We start from the raw sequence: 24099 nt of genomic DNA, 5'->3' as shown, positions 1-24099 counted from the left end.
GTTTGTAGCATCTCCACTTTTATATACTGGATACACCTGAGAGACTTTTAATATATCAGGAACAATACCAGTTTCTAGAGACTGGTTGTAAATATATGTTAGGGGTATTGACAATGGTTGAGCAGCTATTTTGATTAATTTGTTAGGGATATCTAGGGATGACTTGTGGTCCTTTAAGCTTTTAAATAATGAGCAGACTTGGGTTTCAGTAACACAAGATAGAACAAAGTTGTCTACCGGGGTTGATTTAATGTACTGGGTAGGATTTCCTTCACAGTGTCCAATCTTGTGGGCTAGATTTGGACCTATATTAACAAAATGTTTGTTACATTGATCTGCAATATCTGTTTTATCTGAGTAGACTCTATTACTGTGCACGATTTTTGAAATGGGGTTCTTCCCCTTATGGTTGCGGTTTATTATTGTATCAATTAACTTCCAAGATGCCCTCAGATTATTCTTGCAAATAAATGTTACAATAATGTATAATAATGAATAAGTGCATGAGAGTTAATAAAAAGAAAAGATGCAAAATTCATGAGTTGCTTATCTTATCGAGGAAGTCTTGAAACTCTTCGTGGTATTAAATGCTTCCGTTCTTGAGGATTCGTTGGCCTTCAGTAGGATTCTTCCATTTGCAGTCCAGAGATATTTAAAATTGTTCCTTCGTTTGAATTCATTGATGCGTCCAAATAACCGTTTCCGATAACTGGTGAGGGATTCGTTGATATGGATTTTGTTGTTGCTAGCAGCGATATGAACTGGGTCGTTTTGCGCTGATGGCAGATGGGTGATATTCTTTCCAGCTAAATTTCTACGTTTCTTGTACATTTCTTCCCTTTTAGCTCTGTGCACAATTTAACGAACATTCGATGTTTAGCTTTCGCAGTGTCCGGTAGTCGATGAGCTGCAGCAATATTATTATCATTGATTTCGACATCAGTCAGGGATCCAGTCTTTTTTACAAGTTGTTTAGGGCTGTCATCTGATAACACAGGGATGCCTGTTATTTCAAGGCAGTCTCTTCTGGAGTATTGTTGCATTTCATCAATTACACATTCAACTTGATACATGGATTCTTCCATGCCGTTGGTTCGATCAGCCAATTTATCAGTGGTTTTCGCTACCTCAACCTCTCGTTTCTCGAGTATATCTGTCGTTTTGTTCACAGATTGGAGTGAAAATCCTTCGTATGGATTAAAAATTACTCCAAAATCTTTTTTTAAGGTTATCCTTACCTTATACGATAATATACTGCTTTATTTCCTTGGTTTTGTCATCTCGTCTTGTTTCATTTCGTTTCGTTTCGTAAAGTAGAGTGAGCCATCATGATGTGTTTCTAAGCGCATGCCCAACCTTGACAACGTCCCTTTGACCAAAACCCAGTTTAGATCAGTTTAAGTTAACTGCGTTGAGCCAGAGGCTATCTACTCTTTCAGAAACTCCCCCTTTCATAGTAAACAACCACCCAGTGATGCAGCTTCCATCGGCGAAATCGATTGGAATGCGTATTGACCAAAGCTTAGGCTGGGAATTTCATAAACAGAGCATTTGTGAAAAGATTGCCTTTGCTTTGTATTATTAAATGTGTAGAATAGAAAATTGAGACACATTTTGATTATTGTTGTATTGTTCGGGACAATTGCGGTATTTGTCTCTCTGAAAAGCTGCAGCTCGTTATTTGGAAGCATGTCCATGTTTCACTATATTCATTTGAATCGGTAATTGCAGATTTGAAAAAACTCCCACTTTCCAAATGGAGGTCAATTGGGATAGTTTTGTAGTCAAAACGATTTTTAATTTACAGGAAGATTACAATCGATTTCATATCAGAAAGCAAATAAAACCCGAATAAAAGACCACGAGCCTTGTGAATCCCCCATATTCGTAATTTAAGTGCATATTCGCAATTTGGTATAGATTAGCTTGTTTTGATTATTTATGATTAAATACTTGTCTTTCATAAACTCCCCAACAATAAATTCCTAACAACACATAACTTAAAGAAAAATAGTCATTCGACATACGTCAGTTACTCTTCACTACCTGCATTAGTATTACTTTACCTATGATCGAGATCATTACAACAAAGGCCTCAAATTCATTTATAATATATGACTTGCCATGAAAGCACTAGTTCGCTAATTTTGACTACCCTCTTTTCTTTTAATTTTATTTATGTTGGTTTTATTTGTTTCACTTAAACAACAATAGACCCTAGAATTGAGTATAATTGTAACAGAAAAAGGAAACCTCTATTACATTATCGTGCTTCCTTGCAATACATCACTTGGTTAACAGTTAGTCTCAAAAAGTACAGTATAATCATTACCGACAATGCTCTTAAAGAAAATTTTCAATACCTTCTAAGAAAACAGAAGAACAAAGACTCTTTCTAGTTTCATTTGTCAACCTAGGGATACAACGCTGCTTTTTGGTGACGGAATAATCTTTGAGCTGTTTTTCACCTGACTTAGGACCAACAACAAAAAAATTGTATCTGATAAAATAACAAAGGCATTGTGTTGGTGGTAGGTATAAAAAGATAATTATGGTTATCATAGTGAGTTCGCATTCAGTTTCACCATATGTAAGGCTGTTCAATGTTTTTCCCACTTATATACCAAATGAGCTAGTTTTGTTTTGTCGGTATTCAGAAACACGTCTTTGTTGTCTGTATCACAGCTGCTCGAAGCTCGCGGTGACGCTAGCAGGAAAGAAACGGATTAATGGATGAGTTTAAAAACACTAAAGTATCTGCTAGGATCCACTCCAATCCCAGCAGCTCAGATGGAAGTGACATGTTAATGAATGAAGGAAAGTAACACAGAATCATCACAATGTAATAGATAAACGAGTTCTTGGTACTTTTTTCGACCGTTGGATATTCATTCTTTCCACCGCATGTTGTTGAAATTGAATCTGTAGTTGATGTCGTCGAGCAATGCTATAGATTTTAATGTAGCAAATGGTGCTAATAAAAAGGAAAATAGCGATTGAAATGGCGATAATGTATTCGTAGACCCTCCTATTCAGGAAACCTGAGATTGATAACAAGACGGCAAAGGTCCAAAGGGTTGCGAAAGAATATATGGCACGCCTCGTGGTCATCAACACTGCATACCGCATGTGATAATGAAGCGCCAAGAACCGATCTACTGCTATAGCTGTCATAGTGAACAGAGAAGCGCCACTTGCAATGAAAGACGTTGTTCTTGATGCGTTAAGTATATAATGGTTTTTCGTTAAGAAAGAAGCAAGGTACAGTGGTTGAACTGCCAAGCCAACGAGAAGGTCGGACACAGCCAAACTGCAGAGAGAAATAGTGCTTGGCGAGCGGATCGAAGGTGTTCTCAATCAGCGACGAGCAACAAAGTGTTGCCAATTACGGACATAAGTATAAGGGGTGCATTGAGAACACTGTTTAGGATAACGATGATTTCAGGACTTTTATCTTTCACCAAAAAGTATATTTCAATTGCATCAGCCATTTGTGCTCCTCGCACCTTTTTCAATTTGAATTTTTAACACTGTCTTCCTGCCTCAGTGCCCTTAAACGAAACTGTCTCAGTGTCAGCAAGCTCTTTTGACGTATAAGCTCTCTCTCCACCTGCCTTCTTTTATTCGCCAAGACCCTCGTAAAAAGTGAATTCAAATTGGCGGCCAAAGCTTGTTTTTTGTGACTGCTTGTAGGGTCCTGTTTGCCTGATAATAGGTATTGGTCCATAAATTACAGTATCCGTTCCAATATGTTCAATATGGGAGTCTACCTTGTCGTCCAACGAAGACAGTATTTTACACGTCTCGCAAAGAGCACGAAACGTTGCTAACGGCTCCATCAGGTTTTTCTTAATGAATGTATTCACGTCGTTATTATGTCCGCAGGGTTAGGTATTTTTTAAAATTTTTCGTTGTTCAGGATCTCTAGAGGTTGGTAGAAGCGCCTTGAAATTTACTGCCAAAGCGTTTTCCACTTAAGAAATTGCGTCAGGAATATGTTTGCGCAATAAATTAAAGGGCGCTGGGTAAATTAATGTTTTACGAAGTAAGACTATTTGTAAAGACAAAAATTCATTTGTAAATTTTTCTCAAAAGTTTGCAAAAATAAATATGGAGATATACATATGCGATGTAAATTTTGACTCTTCCTTTAAGACTTAGGTCTCTAATGATGACTTCAATTGCTCTATTTCCGAGTTCCGAAACCTCTCTCAATTTTAAATGAGACCATGTGCAAGAACCTCCTTGTGAAAATGAGTTGTAGTGGCATGAACTCTAAAAGGAATATTTTCATTTAAAAGGTCTTAAAGGCTTAAAGGCGTGAAGCATTTCGGAAATGGTCTATTGTCATGTGAGACATACTCGGAAAACCCCAGAATTTTGAGGTTCATGTTATGAATTAAAACACACAATTGCCATATTTTGCTCAGACTAGGGCGTATCAGGCAAAAGAGCATCTTCAGTAGATTGTTGAGGACGAAGGTGAACTTTACGAAATTTTGTAGAAGAAAGTCCCTGCTACCGTTGTGGGAATGATAGGTCGTAAAGTTACTTACCCTTGCCATTTTGTTAGGCTGTGCCAAGAGAGGGCCTTTCCCTATTGTCCAAATTATGTTAATGGATTAATTTCTATGCTTTCATTACCAGGCAGAAGACGATTCCTTAATTGAGTGGATTATCAGTTTTCACCCACGTGAACTGGAGAGTTTAAAAGTGTCTGGAGTTCGTTGGAAGAAAGCCATCGTACGCAAACACAATGTCATGGTCAAGAGCACTTTCTTGCTACTGAAAATGTGTTTGGCTGTTAATCGTCAGTTGAGTGGCTGTGTGCTACGAAATACGGGCTGGCTTTTCTTCATACGAACTACCCGAAATTTAGAACGAGTGGTCACTTAGATCGAGGGACATTTCCGAGAGCGATTGCTCAAGTAAAAGGAAGCTCTTAGGCAAATCATGACAACAGATACAGAATTTTCTTCGAATACTCTTAAACTCAGTGGCGTCAGGCGTAGTTTCCAAGAACCTTTGATGTAATTGCTAATTAAAGTCATCATATTAATGAACCGCTTTCTTGCATCCGCTTAAAAATTCAAAGGTTTAACTTGACCAAAATTCGCTCACGTTAAAATTTCATAATTAAGACTGTGTCAAATCACCCAGTTTCTAATACCTGGATAGAGTTGCTGTAATGCAAGAAACTCATTCTATTCTTTTCCATTCCGTTATAAAGGCTCTTTCTTTCTATCCGTATTTAGCTTTAAATCCTTTTATTTCCATTTTTACACTTGATCAAGAGATTCTCAAAGAAAATCCTCTTTAGGTTCATGTGATAATTTGTCAATTTTAGGGTAAGAATGAAAATGGCACACGAGGTCAGAATTGCTTGGTTTGTAATAGAAGGATGAACATTTTGGGTCGAAAACGAAAAGTTCTTATTTTTTTCACTTCATGCTTTTCCAATTTCCCATGTACACTGGAAAAAATCCGACGAAGGTCAGAAAAAAACAAATTTCAGGTGAATACGGACTATGAACAAAGGATTGTGTCTACAGTGTAGCGGTTAGGTTGAAAACGTTATACGAGTGAAGGATAGAGGCATTCACGGTATCGTTAGGATGAAGTGTAAAATCAGGACAGTCTTAAAAATTCCGATTAATTTTCTCTTACGTGTTGCTCGTAAAGTTGGACGTTTTATTTGTTTCTCATATAACCATCGATGTCTCTCACATCTGTTTTAAAATCAAAATGTCCTCATGGAACAGATCCTGAAAGGAAACACAGATCTTTAGAAATTTTTAAAGGTTGAGCTTGCCCTATTTATAAACCCTACGCCCGCTTGTATCAAAAAACCAGTAAGGAAAGAATAGCTGTGTGGTTGCAGATCAGAAAAAGCCGCTTGTTACTATGGAAACGAACAAATTCGTGTGTATGTATCATGTCGTTGGTTTTCGTTTTCATGGTATTTCAAAAAATGTTGAAATGGATAAAAAAAAAAAAAAAAAAACAAGTCTGAGTGTCACAAAGTAGAACTGCCTTATATAGTGTTCCATTTAGATTATACATACAGAGCTTTGACCTTCCAACTATATATTTCATGTGATGGTTGTTGGAACGACTAGCTTACAAAAGTTTAGAAAATTTGTATCAGCTCAGTCATTATTGGATTAGCTAAATAAATTAGAGTTGACTAAAACAAGGTTCTGATTAACATCCATAGAAAATGATATTTAAACAAAATTAATATATCAAATTAATAAACATCAACAAGGAAATTGGCCACACGCATTCATAAAACAGTATGAGGACTCAAATTAGGGATTAAGTTATATGAAACACAAATGTAAACTTAGCAATTTTGCTCCAAAAATTCGAGAAATTATGCTATGAAAAATGTTCAATTTAAAGGCCGTTTTTGTTAGTTTAGAATGTCGTTGTATTATCTTTATGAGACAGATTTTCCAGCTGCGACCGAAGAAGTGATAATAATTTTCAGCTATTTCAATATTTTAACTTAACAGTAGCCCATATTATCAGTGCCATGTGAAAGCAAATCAATTTTTATATTGAAGAGGGCTGAGTTTAAAGAAAAAGATTTAAATGTCCTTTTTATTCTGGGTTAATTGATTTTGCCATGAGCAAACATTAAAGAAAAATAATTACGTCGTCAATCAAACCAAAACTATTGCATAAACATTCCATCCAGCTACGCAAATTCCTAGTCATAGCTAACAGATTACCTCTCTCTCAAAGGTAGAAGCTCTCAGCATATCGAGAGTGAGTCGATTTATTCTGATATTCACTGAAACAGTCCGACAACAAGCTGCTGACTACGGAATGTTGTTGCTTCGATTTCTACCACTGCTAATGATTTTAACAGGATCTCAAGTCTACGGCGTGACTAGTGAGTCTTACTGGCCTTTTTCATTTGAATTGAAAATGTGTCTTGAAAATATGAGGGAGTATCAAGAAAAGTAGAATTTTCCATTTGTACACTGACTGGCTCCTCCAAGCAAGGTTTTTGTTCAAAAGAGCTTCACTTCTGTACTTGAACTTATGAAGAAGGAGGCTGAGCTCCGCAGGTCAAAGACCTTGCTTAGCCAATGTATACTATAGAAGAAATAACCGGGATATCGGAGGCTCAGTGCGGCCAGCACGTCTCAACATTAATGTTAAAAGCGAATTCATGCTTTATTCAAAATATTTTGGTCATCAATTATGCTCGTTACTAATCTTGCCAATGCTACATTATTGTTGGAAAGAAAATCCCAGTAAAGGGAAGTTTAAAGAGAATGCCCTTTCCGCTAAGTTCCTGTGGGTTTCCTTCGTAATCAAGGATCGTAATATTCGCGTACAAAGGGCGATAGGAATCTCTTTTGCCTACAGAATATGAGATAAAGGTGACGACATCGGACGACATGTTTGCTGGTACTGATGCAAGTGTGCACGTTAATCTAATTGGAGTGAATGGTGCTTCGACTGGATCCATAAACTTGCATAAGTCAGCTCAGGACTTCGACAGGGGAAGGTAAAGTACTAGCTGCATAGGAACACATAGGATACTTAAATTGTGTGGAGTATATGGTTTGTCTGGCCTCGCCATGGACTTGATATAGCTCGGTAAGGAAGGGTAAAAATGGTAATCGGAGAGTCTGAGAACTCAATCCTGATCCAAAAATATCCAATTTCATACTTTCTTTATATTATTTTGGGCAATTTTTGTCAATTTGTCTGTCATGTACTCCATCTGGTATCTCGGAAGTAGACATGTAGACGGCTAAATTAGTCTTTTCTGGCATTTTAAATACTTTCTTTTTTTTCCTCCATAAAATTCGTTAATAGTTTTAAAAATGAGCTGCATGTAAGTCACAAAAGCCCATTAGAACAACTAGTAATTGAGTGTCGAAAGTTATCCAGAGTCGCATCGGTTTTGCTTTGCTTTGCTTGTTAATTTGTCCAAAAAAAAAAAAAAAAAAAAAAACTCGCACCAATCTTTCAATCGATCAGATGCAGAACCTAAAACCCAATCACGACTTGGTCATCTACGTCTTCCCGTGCTTTGGGCGGATTCCTTGTTTTTGCTTTGAGTTCTTATGGATTTGTAGAGGTAATTTCCTTCCTTCTAATTGTTAATTGCCACTATTGGGGTTTTAGTTGAAGATACCCGATCAAAAAGGAATAGCTAATAATGAAAAGAAATTTGTAAAAGATTAAATATCATTTAGCCACAACAGACAAAAGCAAAAAGTAAGGATCGTGTATAGTTGGGTGCTGAGAACATTAAATCAGCTTGTACGATGAATAACTAGAAATCTGCGGAGGTGTTAAAGCCCTGACTAGCTTCCGTTACCTTTACTAAAGCAGCAAATGATTTATATGTTTTCTTTTATTTTCTAGAACGGACACTTTTTATCGAGATGCAAGCCCAGTGGGACATCTGAAGTCTATAAAAGTGCATCGTGACAACTCAGGATTTTTACCCGCTTGGAAACTAGTTCGGGTAAGCTGTTTAAAGTTATCATGGAATTTCCCAGCTAATTTGAGACTCTGTTTATTAGTGCACACTAAAAATCATTTTCGGCCCATTATAAATATTGGGCAACGTATTTATCAAGCCCAGATTAAGATTAAACTTTTGAGGAGCAACTGTGTTATGCAGTGTTCCTAAATTTTAACGACGTTACCGTCAAATGGAAAAGTACAGACAGGATGTTCATAGAAAGACTAGGAAAGGACTTTGTGAATCTTGTTTATTTACTCCATCGATTAAGGAAAATAAATTCGTGATCTTGAGCAGTGTGGCGCTCTAACCACTCCATGTCCAATGAAAACTAATTTTTTCAAAATTAAGGCGTGAATGGGGAGAGACTATCACTGACTATGAAAATTTATGTTTGTTTGTTTTCTCTAGATCACCGTGCGTTTCAACCGCTCGCCTCTGTATACGTTTTACTTCAATAGGTGGATACCTGCAGTGCAATGGGTTACAGCCAACGGTAAGACAGAGTGTCCGAGCAGAATCTGGAACGTAAAGTATTAGCTTTTCCAAGTGTCAAGGTTAAAATGCCAATCACTCTAATTGAAAGTACTTTTTGAATCAGCGATGCGTACATTACAGGCCTTAGAAAAGGACAAGCTAATTGTAAACTTTATTAGTATATAACACAGAGGAGAGTGAAAACTTCTTTTCTTGCGCGCTGACTGGCTAGCTCGGAAATGAATATCAAGTACTATTCACCTCCGAGCAGCCGATGAGACAAAATCGCGAGCTTAGAGTTTAATTAATTTGCGAAAATTTTTCGGTACATTGAAAAACTTTTTTTTTCTAGTGTCTCTGTGGTATAAACTAGAAAAAAATTATTCACCCCAGTGTCGGTGAAAGTGGTGCGGGATATCTTTCTCCACTTCTGAGAATAATCATTAAATATTTTCAAAGGTAACACAGAATTGTCATTCATATCAGGGACGATTAATATTGCAAAACTCGCTACTTCGCTGTAAGAAAGTGTCCAAACTTACACTATTATTAATTTAAGACAAACATTATGTGTTATGATCATTTTCTAGTTATTTGCTTACGAATAAATTAAAATCAGTTTAGATCTTTTCCGAACAACCTCTCGTTCTTTATCAGATCGAATATCATTGTCTACTACTTACTTAATGAGCACCACTACTTTTATTTTGCATCATGATAAGATTAAACTGACTTTCTTTGTACGTGACATATTTCCAGAGCAAAATGAATGTCGTACTGGTCTAGCATTGTGCCAGCATCTCTGTATCGACACGGGACCAGGCTACAATTGCGCATGTCGCATGGGATTTAAGCTCGAAGGCCGCTATAAGTGCAGAGGTAAGTTCGCGAATTACGGTTACATCGACAAAGCAAGCACGATCACTGTCAATCGAAACATGATTAACAGTTATCACCTGTTTCCGCGTCTTTTTGAGTTTACGGTGAATTAGACGTGTTGTTGAGTTCTGCTGATGGCACACTGTTCCCTTTTTCCCCCCGAGGAGTTTGTTCCCTAGGGACCCTAAGCGGCCGCGAAGAAAATGAAGCCTAAAAATAATTAATTATTATTTTTAGTTAGAATTTTGTGAATGGCTGGATATGTTTCCCGTCTCCCACGGCACCACACCCCCACCTCCAGTTTAACGTATGTGAACGGCTTTGAGTTCAAAAATGAAAACTTAAAAGAATTTCACGTCCGGGTTTCCATTCTTAGCCCCAAAAAATTCTGGTGATTTCACGTTGTTGTTGTTTGCAGAGAAATGCACGATCAGTTAGTAATGTCTACCCTAGAAACTTCCATAGAAACTTAATCAATTATGGTTTGATTGCTCATTCCTTAAAAGTTATCGTCCATAGTGAAAATTCCTGACGATCTTTTTTCCTGTTTGTTACAAGAAAAGTTTAATTACGTTACTGAGTTCAATCTACAGATGTAAACGAGTGCATTACAGGAAACCACAAGTGCGAGAAAAAGAGCACCAACTGCAAAAACAATTTTGGAAGTTATGGTTGCAAGTGTAAAGATGGATACGAACCTGGACTATCATCCTATAAATGCAACGGTAAAAAATTAATATGATTTTCATATATTTCTTTTTGACTGTGGCAAAAGATCACCAAATGATATGGAACAGGAGTGACCCACTAAAACATTGAAGGTTGAGTGTGAATATAACGTATTTATAACGGTGTCCGTCTATTTGTTGGGATCGATGTAAGTGTCTGAGGAACTGCGCATCTACCCCTCCCCTAAACCTGCATTAACCCTAACTTGTTATTAGTTGACTGTCGTTTTGTTAGGGAAGGAGTACGTGCGCAATTGTTCAATTACTGACTATAATTCATTTTTTCATAGCCAAACGATGCAACATTTCCATACCTCTGGGAATGGAGAACGGTCACATAAGCAACCAGTCCATCACAGCCAGTTCAAATTACCATAGATATCCGCCTTGGCACGCCCGACTCAATAGTGGAACCGCGGTAAGCTGGTACGCACTCCCCAGTGACCCAAATCCGTGGATTCAGGTTGATCTCGACACGCCTACTTGGTTGAAAGGAGTGGCGACTCAGGGCAAAAGGTTCTCCCTGTTTGTCAAAACATATAAGTTGGCATATTCCTCGGACGGGATTCATTGGAGTACCTATAAGAAGGCGATCGAAGAAAGGGAAATGGTGAGCACTTTGTATTTAATTGTTAATTGAACATCTTCATTCATTTCGATTGTTTAATATTTTTTTCCCTCATCCCACTTTTGTTCTTCGCATATTTAACCCTGTCTTCGGAAGAGGTCACGAATTCATTCCATGTTATTGCAATTTATTCCTTTGTTTGTTTCTAGGACGTTTTCCCTTTCCGTAAATCGATTTACACTATTCGGCTTTCCCTGTGCTGGTAAACTATTTGATATCTCTAATCACATCCTCACAGGAAGAGGAAAATAGTTACCTCCAAAGGGGCGCAAAGGAGGTACTTTAGCCAGAGAAATTAAGTTGGCAGTGTGCCATTTAAATCTTTCGGCTTTTGGGGAATATACAGAACTTTTCATAATCTACTCAGAGAGAAGCTTGAAATGGCAGCCAAAAGTCGTCTTATTATACAGCAGATTTAGTATGGAAACGCTGATTGGTCGAGAGTATTCAGTCAATATACAATACCGTGTAGAGTTGATACGATAACCCAATACCTGCAATCGATATTGGGTTTTCTTGTCGAGTCTGAAGTGTGCCTAGTTTCCAAGCCCCTCGTCCGTGTAGTATTCTCAAACTTCTGCAATCTCAGAGATTGTTCAAAAGATGTATGATGAAATCATTTTTGAAATCAGTTTTTGCATGATATTATGAATTGTCAAACCTCGTATCTGTGTTGTCAGCCTCAGCCTTTGGCTTCGGTTGATAACTTAGACCTCGGCTTTGATAGTCATGATGTCATGCTCAGCCTCATCCAGTAATTGTTCAAGGAGAGGGTGTTGTTAGATTGCTGATGCAATGTCGTTATACGAGTATATCACATTAGTTTAAGGACTATCAGTGCCGTTGTATCTATTCATCTATAATTTTTTCAAAATCAATAATCAATTGTCTTCCTCGAACAGATATTTAAAGGAAACACAGACCCTTACAAAGTGGTAAAGGTTGAGCTTGATAACCCCGTTTATACCCGTTATGTCCGCTTGTATCCGAAGACATGGAGGCATGGAATAGCTGTAAAGATGGAGCTGTATGGTTGCCGGCCAGAATAAGCTACGTGTTTCGTTGGAAACGACATTCAGTTGATGTGCTAACGGATGTTTAAATATTATTGATCGTAGCGGTATTTCAATAAATGACAATATAGATAAAAGCACCACCGACTGTGTCTTGAATCCTCTTTTGTAGATAACCATCTCTAATGGTCAGTTTAGCCCTTTATAATGCTTTGTGTTTGTATGATTTTTTTACGAAGGGCACTTTCCCTTCTAATAATCAAAGTGGCTGTGAGCCACTCAACCCAGAAAGTGTATTACGAATCGAAAGAGTGTTGATGTTGGCAACTGAACCGAATTCGTTTGAATTAATTGGTCGATGGGTTCAGTCCTGGGAAACTTTTTTTTCTGTTTGAGTAATATGAAGAGCGTTTCCCTTCTAATAATCAAAGTGGCTGTGAGCCACTCAACCCAGAAAGTGTATTACGAATCGAAAAAGTGTTGATGTTGGCAACTGAACCGAATTCGTTTGAATTAATTGGTCGATGGGTTCAGTCCTGGGAAACTTTTTTTTCTGTTTGAGTAATATGAAGAGCGTTTTGAGTTTTCGTTAGGGAAAAATGGGAAGTTTGGTCTTGTGCGCTGTTGTACTCTTTCGGCGAAGCTTAATGAAATAAGACCCCTGTTGAGGGTCGTAATAGATGTTCGCTTAGCGTATGAGTTTTGTCAACTCGAGTCCCTCAAGCGTTAGCAGTTTACAGCATCATAAGCAGGAACTGCTGACTTCATTTCACTTAGGCACAGTGTCGTTACCGGCCCAGTACAAATTCACTCGAGCCTGCCGAGAAATTACTCAAATCATCGGTTCAATCTTATCCTTTTCCAAGAAACCTCACGAAGTGAGACCAAAAACACCTCGGGATTAACCGAGTTTTCACCTTTAACATAAATATCTTTATTTTAAGAGTTGACTTTTACAGTTCAACACTTTGTTGAGCCAAATGTTAATTGCGTTTGAACAGGTCGTCCAGCATTGTTGAAAAGATAATAATGTTGAAGGCTTGTTGAAGGCTTGTTGAAAGCGTGTTGATTCAAGTCTAAATCGGTTTAAACTTTCATTGAACATGGATTCAACTTTTCCTTTGTGAGGCCTTTGTATAGCCGTTGTAAGGCCTGCGCACAAATTTGTTTTTGCGTCCAACATTTGCCCAACATCCGTTAAACTTTTGTTGCACGAATGTTGGTTAAATGCTGAAGCCGATTAAACGGGCCTTTAAATGCTACCGTTGGAGCTAAATAAAAAATCGAGTTTATACACAAAATTACTTCGATGGTTTACGATCTGACCTTGGATTAAAGTTAAAGTTTATTAGCTGATTTATCAAATTCGATGACCTCCTGCAAACAATCCTGAGATTTCCTGAAATGAAAAAAAACTCATTGAATCTACCGCCTTAAAATCTTTAATTTCTATCGGTGAAAACACTTGTGGTAACAAGAGTATATTGTTTCGAGGCATAATAATGATTATTAGAAGCAGGGAGAAAACCCTGTAACATATGATCATCGCATTGAAGATTTTTCAAACGGAAATTTGTAATACGCAGGATATTGTTTATACTGTTTTTTTGTATACTGAATAGCGAAAGCCTTATTTTATGGAGAGTGAATTTAATAAAAAGTTTTAAAAAGGATGCGATGGAAGGAGCGAGCGAGGAGTGACATTCAAAGTGAAAAAGAGCAATTCGAAGCCAATGTTGTGATCGTTTGATTCAATGACCTCATCCTCCTTTAAAAGAGGATGAGGACTAAAAATCTTCAACTTAAAAACTGTTATTTCCGGTTTCCTATTGGTCTTGGGAAATGCTGCCATCATAAGGAGCTAAGTCTTTGTGCTCAGCGTAAAATAATCACCCTACTAATTCCCTAGTTACAGGTCCATCTGCTCGCGTACGAAAATTTGACCTTGGTAAGGTCTCTCTCCGCTCAGAAGCCGTTTGGAGGAGACCTATTTATGAGTTATCACATCAGAACGTTTACTCAAAGGCTCCCCCCCTTATTTTGACATCTTTACTTCATCTGGAACAAAATCAAAAACAAGCTCGTAGAGCACCTGAAAACAATCTAATAATAAAGAACAAGCTTAAACTACGCATTTCGGGCTTACAAATGAAGTATATGTTTAAAAGTACAAACTAAGATGGAAATTAGTGAGCTTGGCCAACATACAGCCTCTTTGACCCTCACGCACAGTCAATACATCTAGCTAGGGGCTCAAGAAGCCTTTTTCAATCATTAAGAATATTTTAGTGTTTAGTCTCAAGACCCAGGAGAAAACCACGATTGCTGACTCAAGTGGAAGTGTGAAATAATTAAAAATTGCTTTTCTGATGCCCTAGACAAATTTTACTGTAAGCTGCTGTTGTCAAAGCGCAGCAAAGGGAAACATTCGTCTTCTGGCGTCACTAGGAGCGGCTCAAATGGACCAGAAGATCTGCGCACTTTATTTAAATGCCCGATAAAAGACATAATTCAAGAAGCACATTTACATTCATTACAATAGGCGTTTGTCTGCAGTCCAGGAACCGAATAAGCTTACGGAAGCAGCAAGGTGTAAACGAAATGTTCACCTCTTTGAGACCTCCAGCCTCATTATGTTGGTCCTGCCTCCACCTCGGATGATTTAACACTGAATTAGATTGTTAACTGCTATTTCCTTGCTTTTTTTATTATATGGATCGAAGTTATTAAAAGATTGAATTTTGACAACCTATTGAAAGGTTTCTGTCCGATTAAAGTTTTGATTCCGTGCGAAGGCTATACAGAAGTATTATAGCCAATACTATAAAACGGATACCTGAGGCTGCAAAAGCGCGATCTGCGGTTGTTATATTGTAATCACAAATCAGTATTGTGCTCAACAGAGACAACCAAAAAAAGGATTTTTATCTTTCACATCGTTCGAAATAAATTCCAATTCTATTTTAACTATTAGCCATGATCAAAAAGTTTCTTCCTCTAACGCGCTATTTCAAAGTATTACTACTATTGATATAATGATATCTTAAAATAAATCTAGGAAATGCTGAAGAAGCTGGATCCATCATCTTTAACTTGAGCATGAAAAAGATTCCTTTTGATGATGGCGATAGTCTTCTAAAAATATATTACTGTGCTACTGTTCTTTGAAAAATATTTATCTGGAAAAGATCGATTCTAACAAAGGTTGGCCTTTTCTTTTCCCTCTTTTATTGTCACAGGAAATGACTTTTCAATGGGCAGTTTGTTTTACATGCTCATTTGTCACTGAACCCCTTCATTTTCCTGTCACACGACATCAAACGTTCTACCTCGTGTTCAACCACGGTAAAAATACACAGAGAAACGTACGAAGAAAAAAACGCTGATTGCCGGGGTTACTAAGAGTTTGTTATTAGCCCTTCTGGCTATAACCGCCTTGCTTGGTAAGGGTTTTAATCTCGCGATCATTGGTCGCTTTAAATCCTTACGAACAGTTCCGAACATTCTCATCGCCAATATCGCTGTCGGGGACTTTCTCAGCCCAGTCATTAATATACCATTGTACACGATGAGCTACGTGTGGTAAACCAGTTGGTTCTGAGGAAAGACTGGCGATCATCAGCAGTAGTCTCAATCGACTCTTTTTGATGTTGAACCTTGTCTCCATGCTCACCATGATGACAAACCTGCACTTCACCATTTCTTTTGGTTTGAGGTATCTCGCATTGAAGACAAAAAAAAAAGCCTTGATCTGTGTGTTTCTCATATGGTTCACCTGTACCCTGATGGTGGTCTTGTTTGCCTTGCCTCTACTCGATATCGATCTTGGTGATGCCGAAGTCCGCGAATACTGACCAGAGATCTTCGAACGAGCAAAATATTTTGTTGCGGCAGGCATGTAGATCCTCATTCTCTTTGGTGGTTTGGTCTCTTTTCTGACAGCTTGCGCGATAAAGAGGAAGAGAATGAAGGTAGGGATTTTTTCCATAAGTTTTGCAGTCATTAAAAATATTAAGTAGGCTCTGTCTGATCAAGGAGATTTGCGATTTGGCAAATTCGTAAATAATGACAAAACTAAGGGTTGAATTTTATCCATATCAATAATGACCAAAAATTTTATTGACAATTGTGCGTTGAATTGAAGCAACACAGAAGCCTGGTTCTTCAAACGGAATAAATGAGGGCTTCTTATGGGGAATGGAGTTTTTCAGCTTTAAGTCTTTTTTGCTTAATTTTTGAAAGCAAGTTTGAAATTTGGGCCACTTTTAAGATAATTTAAGGTGGCTCACAATAGTTTTAGGACTGGGTTCTAGCTGCGCGAATCACGCGCGGAATTTTTAAAAGCCATGGAGAAGGTAAACAAACATGGCGGCGCGCAATTTTTTTTTGCCGAACTCTATTCACGTCTAGTTTTCAGGGTAAATCGCGTTTTCACGAATTTTTTAGCCACCAAAAGTCTTTAGTTGTACTATTAGCTAAAGAAAATAATGCTTGTCGATCGGCATATGTGGTGCCGAGAAGAAAATTTTATAGTTTTTATGTACGCGCTGTGATCGATCGCGAAGAACCTGGAGTGGACTACGAAATTCCCGAGACCAAACCAAGCACACTTTTACTTCTTTATCTTTCCTGGGGCAGCTTTGTATGTGGCTTTAGTTTACTTAATCCATCGGTGGCCTATGCTGGAGAAAATGACGAAAACTCTGTCTGTGCCAATTCTGGTCGCCATAAAGGTCGTTTTGCGTCGAAAAGACGCTTGAGCGCGTTGAAAAACCTTGCAAGGGTAAGTGAGAAAAAATCCCAGGAAAAACAAAATGATACAGAGGCAGAGGACATTGAGCCCCCCAGGAAAACAGTGACTTGGTCAAAAAAAGGTAAGTTCTTTTTCGGACCAGTAAATTGTAATAAATAAAACTGAAGATATTGCAGTTTCTTTCGAAGAGTTCAAAAGTGTTGATTCTCAATTCATAGCAAAACATAGAGGAAGAGGACGCTCAAATGTTATCAGGCACACGAACAGAAATACTATTTATCTTTGGCTTTAAAGTTGTATTTACCTTTTCTTAGATTTATAACAATGTTTTCAGACAATAGAAAACTAAAAATTTACTTATCAAATTATTGTAAGAAAATATTGTACAGCATACTCTTTTTTATTATAAAATGTAATCATATGCCTTATTGTCAAGGTGCAAAATAAATACTTTGAAATTTGTTTGCTACTCATTTCAAATTTTTGACAAATGTATGGCAAAACTTGCCAAGTATATGAACCTTTCTACACTCTGTATTGAATGGTCTGTTTTAGGTGTGGGATTAGACATTTCTCATCATCTCTCTCCTCCAATTTAGTTAAGATTTGTTATTCAAATCAGACTTATTAACTAGTCTGAACCAGTCTACTGTTTTACCCTGCCTCCAGTAATAATAATAATAATAATAATAATAATAATAAAAATAACCTTTATTTTAAGAGGGTGACACCAGTTACTTTGAAAGTATTCTCCCTTGTGGCCCTCTAAAACACCAACCCACCCCACTCCAGGGGAGGACATCCATCACACAGTAATCTCGTGTGTGGGAGATTAACGTCTCCTACTCCAACCCTGCAGGAGACGGGACCTCCAATTATTCGTCCCTATCCGAGAAGACTAGAATATCTAACCATTTCTTGATGTTATAGAATGGTAGCAAATTCTTCTCAATTATTTTAAGACCCCGAGTGTTGGTCCGGCCGGGGCTCGAACGCTCGACCTCCCGCGCAACAGTCCAGCGCTCTATCCATTGAGCTAACCGGGAGGCATTAAAACTACTTAAACCAAAAGAAAGTGAAATGATAAACAAACAAATTTGGTTTCCAGGTCCACTGTCTGTTTTCTTAGTCAAGTAAAATGTTCATCCCAGAAAGAATCTTGTACAGTTCTAATAGGTCATAATTCATGAACATTTGACACTCCAATAATTCTCCGGAGAAGCGACGAAAATTTTCGCAGCAAACTAAGCAACCTGGGCCCAGTTGTTTGAAGACCGATTAGCGCTAACCCAGGGTTAAATGTTAATCCAGATTTCTATATTTCTCCGTTCAAAAGCCGTTTTAAGATAATTTTCCCTGAAAGCTTTAAAATTAAATTCACTTTAATTCCATTTGTTTACAATTTGATGATTGAATGCTCTTTAAATAAAGTTTATTATTATTATTATTATTATTATTATTATCATTATTATTATTATTATAGAGTGAAGCGCTGTAAATAGCTACCCGGTCCTGGCAAAGGGGACTGTGGGACGCATCCCTTCTCAGTCTAAAAAAGGTGACTGTTTGCTGCCCAAGTGAAATATGATAAGTAGATAGGAAGGGTCCAATAATATTGTCAACGTCTTTGGTATCGGTGGCCGTGAGTGGAGGACGATAAGTAAAGAGAAACTAAGAAAGAAAAGGAAAATTAACACAAATGCACTTCTCAATAGATCTGGCATAAAAAAATTGCCGTACTAAGAAATTTTTTTTTTTTTTTTTATCATTTTCCAAAGAAGTGTCTTACAACCACTTCGAATTTCCCGCGGCCGCCATCTTGAATAGCGCACGATGACCTCTACGCTAATGACGTGTACTGGCTGCTCGTTACACCCGCGGTGTAGTGTTTCACTTCTGTTGGTGCTATATTACCGTCGTCTGAAGAAAAGTTTAGTGAATGTGTCAAAGATCTTCCCTATCAGTTGGAGTCTGAGCACTCTTCAATTGAAGAGAGATAGGAAAGTGAAGTAGTAAAAGGGAAAAAAATTGAAAAGAGTCAAGTTTAAACTCTGAAAATATCGCCGATCGAACAGTTCATGGGGAGGGTCTGTGACATTTTTACCAAAATTTTAATGATGCCCCCCTCTTTCGCGTAAACAAAACATTAAAAAGTACAGTTTCAGTTTTGGTGAGCAGTTTTGCATTTATAAAATTAGTAGGAAATGTGTCTCATTGCTTTGATTATATGGGGTAGAAACTTTATAGTCTTTCCCTTGTTGCTGTTTTGCACGCATTCTGAGTTAGATTTTCGTAGTTCAAACTATGTTTGAGATCTACCACTTCTAAGACCATGCCCTGTTTGATAAAGATCACGTAATTATTGACGTAATACATATATCAAGACAACTACGTGATGTGAACCTTTCAATATCATACTATAATCAGAGCGATAACTGTAAATTTAAAAAAAGCGGACAGCTTCCTTGTTGTAAGCCTATGGTACGATAGATTTAATCAAAGTTAGTGTGCACATATTTGGTTTATTACGTGCATTGGAGCTCACACAAAAGAAAAATCTCACTACCTAAGGTCACCTAGTTTCCTATATCACACTTTTTTCAGACTGGCCAAGTGAGTCCTTATCTTGGAAACATAAATTACAGGTTAGATATATCACGAAAAACCCGCCACGACTTTTTCTATACATTCAGATTCTAGAAACGTCAATCAAAAATACACTGAACAATCACTATTTCAAGGGGAATAAGTTTTTCTGTACATACGTAACCACTGATTAAGTTCAACTTTGCATTTGAAGAAGTTTCACGATTCCTGGTTCATAGTCAAAGAGAGTCATGTAAAACTGACAATCAATACCATAGCTAAAATCCAAGAAAACTTATCCTGGTATATCTTGGAAAACGTCCTTGAACAAATTAAAGTCTTAGTCTCGTCGTAAATAAGTTTAGCTCACACATTGTCAGAAATGTCTTCCTCCTTAGTGACTTGCCATGCCGCCCTCCGCACTTCAGTTGGTAACACCAGACTGCTTGAAACGGCGGCTCTTCTTTTTCCGGAAAACTCTTGTCTTTTTTCCTTTCCTTCTAATGTGGTGAGCCCTTTCTTTTCGTTCTGCTCCACCAGAATCCTCAGCTGGAGTGTGTGTATTACAACCACTTCGTGAGAATGAACTCCAAATAATGGACCCAAGCATTCCTGAATTTTTTCTCTCCTCGTCTTTTTCAGTTCTAACTGACTCAAGGCTTGAATTAACTCGACATTCAGACCTTTGTCCTACCCTGCTGAGCTGTTTTTCATCTGCATAATAGTTGCCTGCGTTATCCTTTGCAGTATCAACTGATAGAATAGCCATTGCAATTCTTTGATTTCTTACATACGCTTCTCCTGTTGAGTTTCCATCCATTTTGACGTCAAGGCCATTTTGGTTTAGTGCCAGATTTTTCGTTCCTTCGACCACTCGAGACTCATTAATGTTTGGCCTCTCTTCGTAGTCACTTGATCCAAAAGGTTTTTTAGGAACTGTTTGAAAGCTTCTTGTTCGTGTATAGTAGATAATCGGGTTCACTGTGCTCGAGGATTCGATGCTCAAACGAACAATAAATGCAAACCAGTAATCGTCTTTAATACTCTTTTGGTTACAAACCACTGCTGCAAACATGAGGGCAGAAATATAGCAGAAGACAGAGGCAGCTATTGTAATAGCTATGGTTTTTGTCGCTTTCACTTCATCTCTGAGTCGGGCTTCAGTTTGAAAGGAAGGCAAATTCATTTCTTCTCTTTGTAAATAAGTAAACGATGATATAAGTTTGCCGTTTTCAAGTCACCTTTATATAAAATGATGGTGCAGATAATGTATTCGAAATAGCACGAAGAAATAACCTAACATGAGACATGAGTGAACTGCAGTAGAAAGGGTATTATTAGGCAGTAAAGAAGAAATTCTCTTTGACTGCCCGAATATGGAGCTGTGGTCGTCGATGCAATCTGAATCGTTTTAGCCAAACTGCGTTTTAAACTATCTTATGGCTCAAAATTTCATCCATATACTGCTGTAAAGAAATATGCAAAGAAGACTTACAGGTGAAAAACTCCATTTCCTTTACAAAGCCCTTACATAAAAAAATATAGCAGTCCATTGATTGCTTAAATCCGAAGCTAAAGGGCTTTTGGTTGCTTCAATTTCTGCACACAATTGTCGATAAAAACAAGTAAAATGATAATCTTTTTTTTTTTAATTTTCGGGGTTATGATAAACATTTAGTTATCATTCAAATCCAGCAGATCGTCAACGCCGCCTATGAAAACAAAACTTAAGGAAAAATTCATTCTCTTCCTCTTTATCGCGCTCTGTTTGGAACTGTTCGTATGTTCGTAAGGATTAAAAACGATCAATGACCGCGAGAACAACTCCATTACCAAGCAAGGCGGTTAAAGCCAGAAGGTTTAATAACAAACTCATAGTAACCCTGGTAATTAGTGGTATTTCTTCGTGCGTTTCTTTGCGCATTTTTACCGTGGTTGAACAGGAGATAGAACGCTTGATGCTGTGAAACAGGAGAATGAAGTTCAATGACAAATAAACATCTAAACCTAACTGCCCATTGAAATTTTATTTCCTCTGACAATAATAAAAAGAAAAGAAAAGACCAACATCTGTTAAAAGCGATCTTTTCCTGATTAATTTTTTGGTGTTTTTTCTTTTTAGATTTAATAAAAATTCGATATGCTATCACCATCCTCAATTTTCCAGATTGATATTTTGTCAGAGACCAGTAAAACTAAAATCTATTTATAGCTTTAACCAAACAACTAAATAAAACCACAAGGTTCTGAGTTTTGGTTTAACTCAGTGTTTTTAAAATTTTGTGAAAGGAGGATTACTAAAAGGATCTGAGTCAGCGTGAACGTTTCCTGAATTAAGTCGAAAGTCCACATCATGACATTTGATGTTCATTTCATATGTCCAAATGCGAAGCCTGGTTTATGGAACACTTATTAGTAGTGATAAAAATAGTCGAGAGGAACGATATACCTCTTTGACCGTTAAATTAGACGGAAAATATTGATAATGGCTTATGCTTCAGATGATGGGTCCAGCTGGTCTAGCATTTTCTTGAATTATATTAACATAACTATATGTAAAATTTATTGGAAAATGAAAGTGATGTCAACTGAGGTGTTACACAGTCGGGCTTCGTTTCCGCAATTCGAAAAGCATTAACAAATTCAGTTTCCTACGGCAGACAAAAATAATTGAACTAGAACTGAAAAAAACCCAAAAAGGATATTAAAAAAGTGCAGGAATTTTTTCATAATGATTATTAGTATAATTTCAGAGCCGAGCAAAGAGTTTCCAGCAATCTGATTGGTGGAGCAGTTCCTTATATGACACTATATAAACCGCTCCACTCGGTTTATATAAAATGTTAAAATAAAATGTTAATATAATAAATGTTACCAAAATGTTCTGATTTTAGAAATTTCTCAGTTGTTCAGCTCTGAAATTATACTAAAACAATTATTCGCCTCAGGTTCGGTGAAGGTTGTCGAATAATCCCCTCGACTTCGCCTCGGGGAATATTCGACGATATTCACCTCGCCTTCGGCAAATAATTGTTAAATAGTTGAACTAGAATTGGAAACCTTCAAACCCTAAAGAGCAATTTACTTCGAACGACGTGAAAGACGAAAATCCTTCTTTTGGTCGTGTCTTGGTTTTGCACAGTACTGATTGATGATTACAATGAAACAATTGGAGATCGCGCTTTTGCAGCCTCCGCTTTCCTTTTTATAGATTTCGCTGTAATATGTCTCTCGTAGCCTTCGTGCGGAAGTAAAACTATTATCAGACAGAAACCATTGGTGGGTGAGCGGCTCAGAGTCAAATTGTTCAATCATCTGAGTAGTAGGCGGGACCAAAATATTGAAAGCTAATCTGACTGGAGACACACACATCTCTTAATGAATGTAAATGTGTTTCTTGGATAATGTCTATTATAGGGCATCTGGGTAAAGTGCTCAAACTTTCTGGTCCATTTCCCAAGGATATCCATAACTCGATATGCGCCCAGTTTAAAGCATGAACCAGCATGCCGATTCAAGTTGTACGCGAAGAAAAAGAGTTTCTTGCACATGGACGTGTGTCGGGTTAACCAATTTATCGTGTTCTTTCCGAAAACTATGAATAAATGACAAGGCAAAACAACCAAAATTATTTCGAGACCAAAGCTTTATTTAGTGCCACAGAGTTATATATTTTATGCTCAGAAGCCAAAATTGAACAATACTTTAAAGAAATATAAACACTTGAAAAATAGTAGCGGAGATCATAGCGCGCGCAGAGAAGCACTATTATTATTAAAATTGGTAACCCATCAAATGGAAAAAATTTGGTTTTCACGTGACCGTACCAACCGTCCGTACTTAAGGTGCTACTTTTAGCATGCACGAACATTTGAATTGCAGGCAAAAATCTTGAAATTAATCATGCGGAAGGCACCTCTTAGGAAGAAGGAGAAGGTAATACGCATGTGTCCTTATGTGTGTGTCTAAGAAATCGGGTGGGCTTGCGCTAGTTAACAAATGAGCAGCGTGATCAAGTGTACATACTCGAATATGGTATCCAGGTGCGGTGCACCGCGAGGTCAAAGTTAAGCATAACACGAGGGCTTAACGTGGGCTAACTGATGTGAAGCCCGCGTTAGCAGTGGTTTTGGGAGGGAAATTATTCTGACTGAGTCAACATTGAAAACTATTTTTCCGTAATTTGCGTTTTCATGTCATCTTACCAAGTAACGATATTGGTAGAAAAATCTGTGTATGCTGGAAGAATTTATCCTAAATCAAATTTGTGGAGACTGGGGTTGAAGTGAACCGACGCGTTAACCAGAAAACGCAAAAAAGATCAGTTCGTGTCATAGGCAATTTAATATAATTAAAGGAAATGCTAAATCAGCCGAACCCATCATTTTTAACATGGGCTGTTATCTATGTTTTCCGCCTAAGTTAACGCTTTAAAAATTTTATCGTTTTTCCCGAATTTTCTTTACACTAGTAACAAGTGTTCCATATCGCGTGGTTCACATTTTGGACTTATGAGATAAACATCATCTGTCATTACT

The 24099-nt window shown here is 37.6% G+C and overlaps 1 protein-coding gene and 2 pseudogenes across 1 annotated transcript; 1 reads left to right on the top strand and 2 right to left on the bottom strand.

The window, feature by feature from the left end:
• Window positions 1-535: 535 nt before the first annotated feature.
• On the bottom strand, window positions 536-1085 carry LOC111346122 (uncharacterized; annotated as a pseudogene).
• A 1568-nt stretch (window positions 1086-2653) lies between these two features.
• LOC148723118 (melanocortin receptor 5-like) lies at window positions 2654-3491 on the bottom strand (annotated as a pseudogene).
• Window positions 3492-6738: 3247 nt separating this feature from the next.
• On the top strand, window positions 6739-12362 carry LOC111346123 (EGF-like repeat and discoidin I-like domain-containing protein 3). Its single transcript, XM_088732030.1, has 8 exons — window positions 6739-6901; window positions 7384-7525; window positions 8395-8497; window positions 8909-8993; window positions 9734-9853; window positions 10447-10578; window positions 10872-11191; window positions 12112-12362. The coding sequence occupies exons 1-8, from the start codon at window positions 6835-6837 to the stop codon at window positions 12256-12258; spliced, it is 1116 nt and encodes a 371-aa protein (XP_088588156.1). The 5' UTR covers window positions 6739-6834; the 3' UTR covers window positions 12259-12362.
• The last annotated feature ends 11737 nt before the right edge of the window (window positions 12363-24099 follow it).

This window comes from Stylophora pistillata, chromosome 9 (assembly GCF_964205215.1).
Source record: "Stylophora pistillata chromosome 9, jaStyPist1.2, whole genome shotgun sequence".
NCBI lineage: Eukaryota > Metazoa > Cnidaria > Anthozoa > Scleractinia > Pocilloporidae > Stylophora > Stylophora pistillata.
This window is presented reverse-complemented; position numbering and strand designations above follow the sequence as displayed.

Coding starts and splice junctions, on each gene's coding strand:
- LOC111346123 (XM_088732030.1), top strand. CDS start 6,835: ATGTTGTTGCTTCGATTTCTACCACTGCTAATGATTTTAACAGGATCT. Junction 8,498..8,908: donor CCGCTTGGAAACTAGTTCGG/GTAAGCTGTTTA, acceptor TGTTTTCTCTAG/ATCACCGTGCGTTTCAACCG. Junction 10,579..10,871: donor ATCATCCTATAAATGCAACG/GTAAAAAATTAA, acceptor ATTTTTTCATAG/CCAAACGATGCAACATTTCC.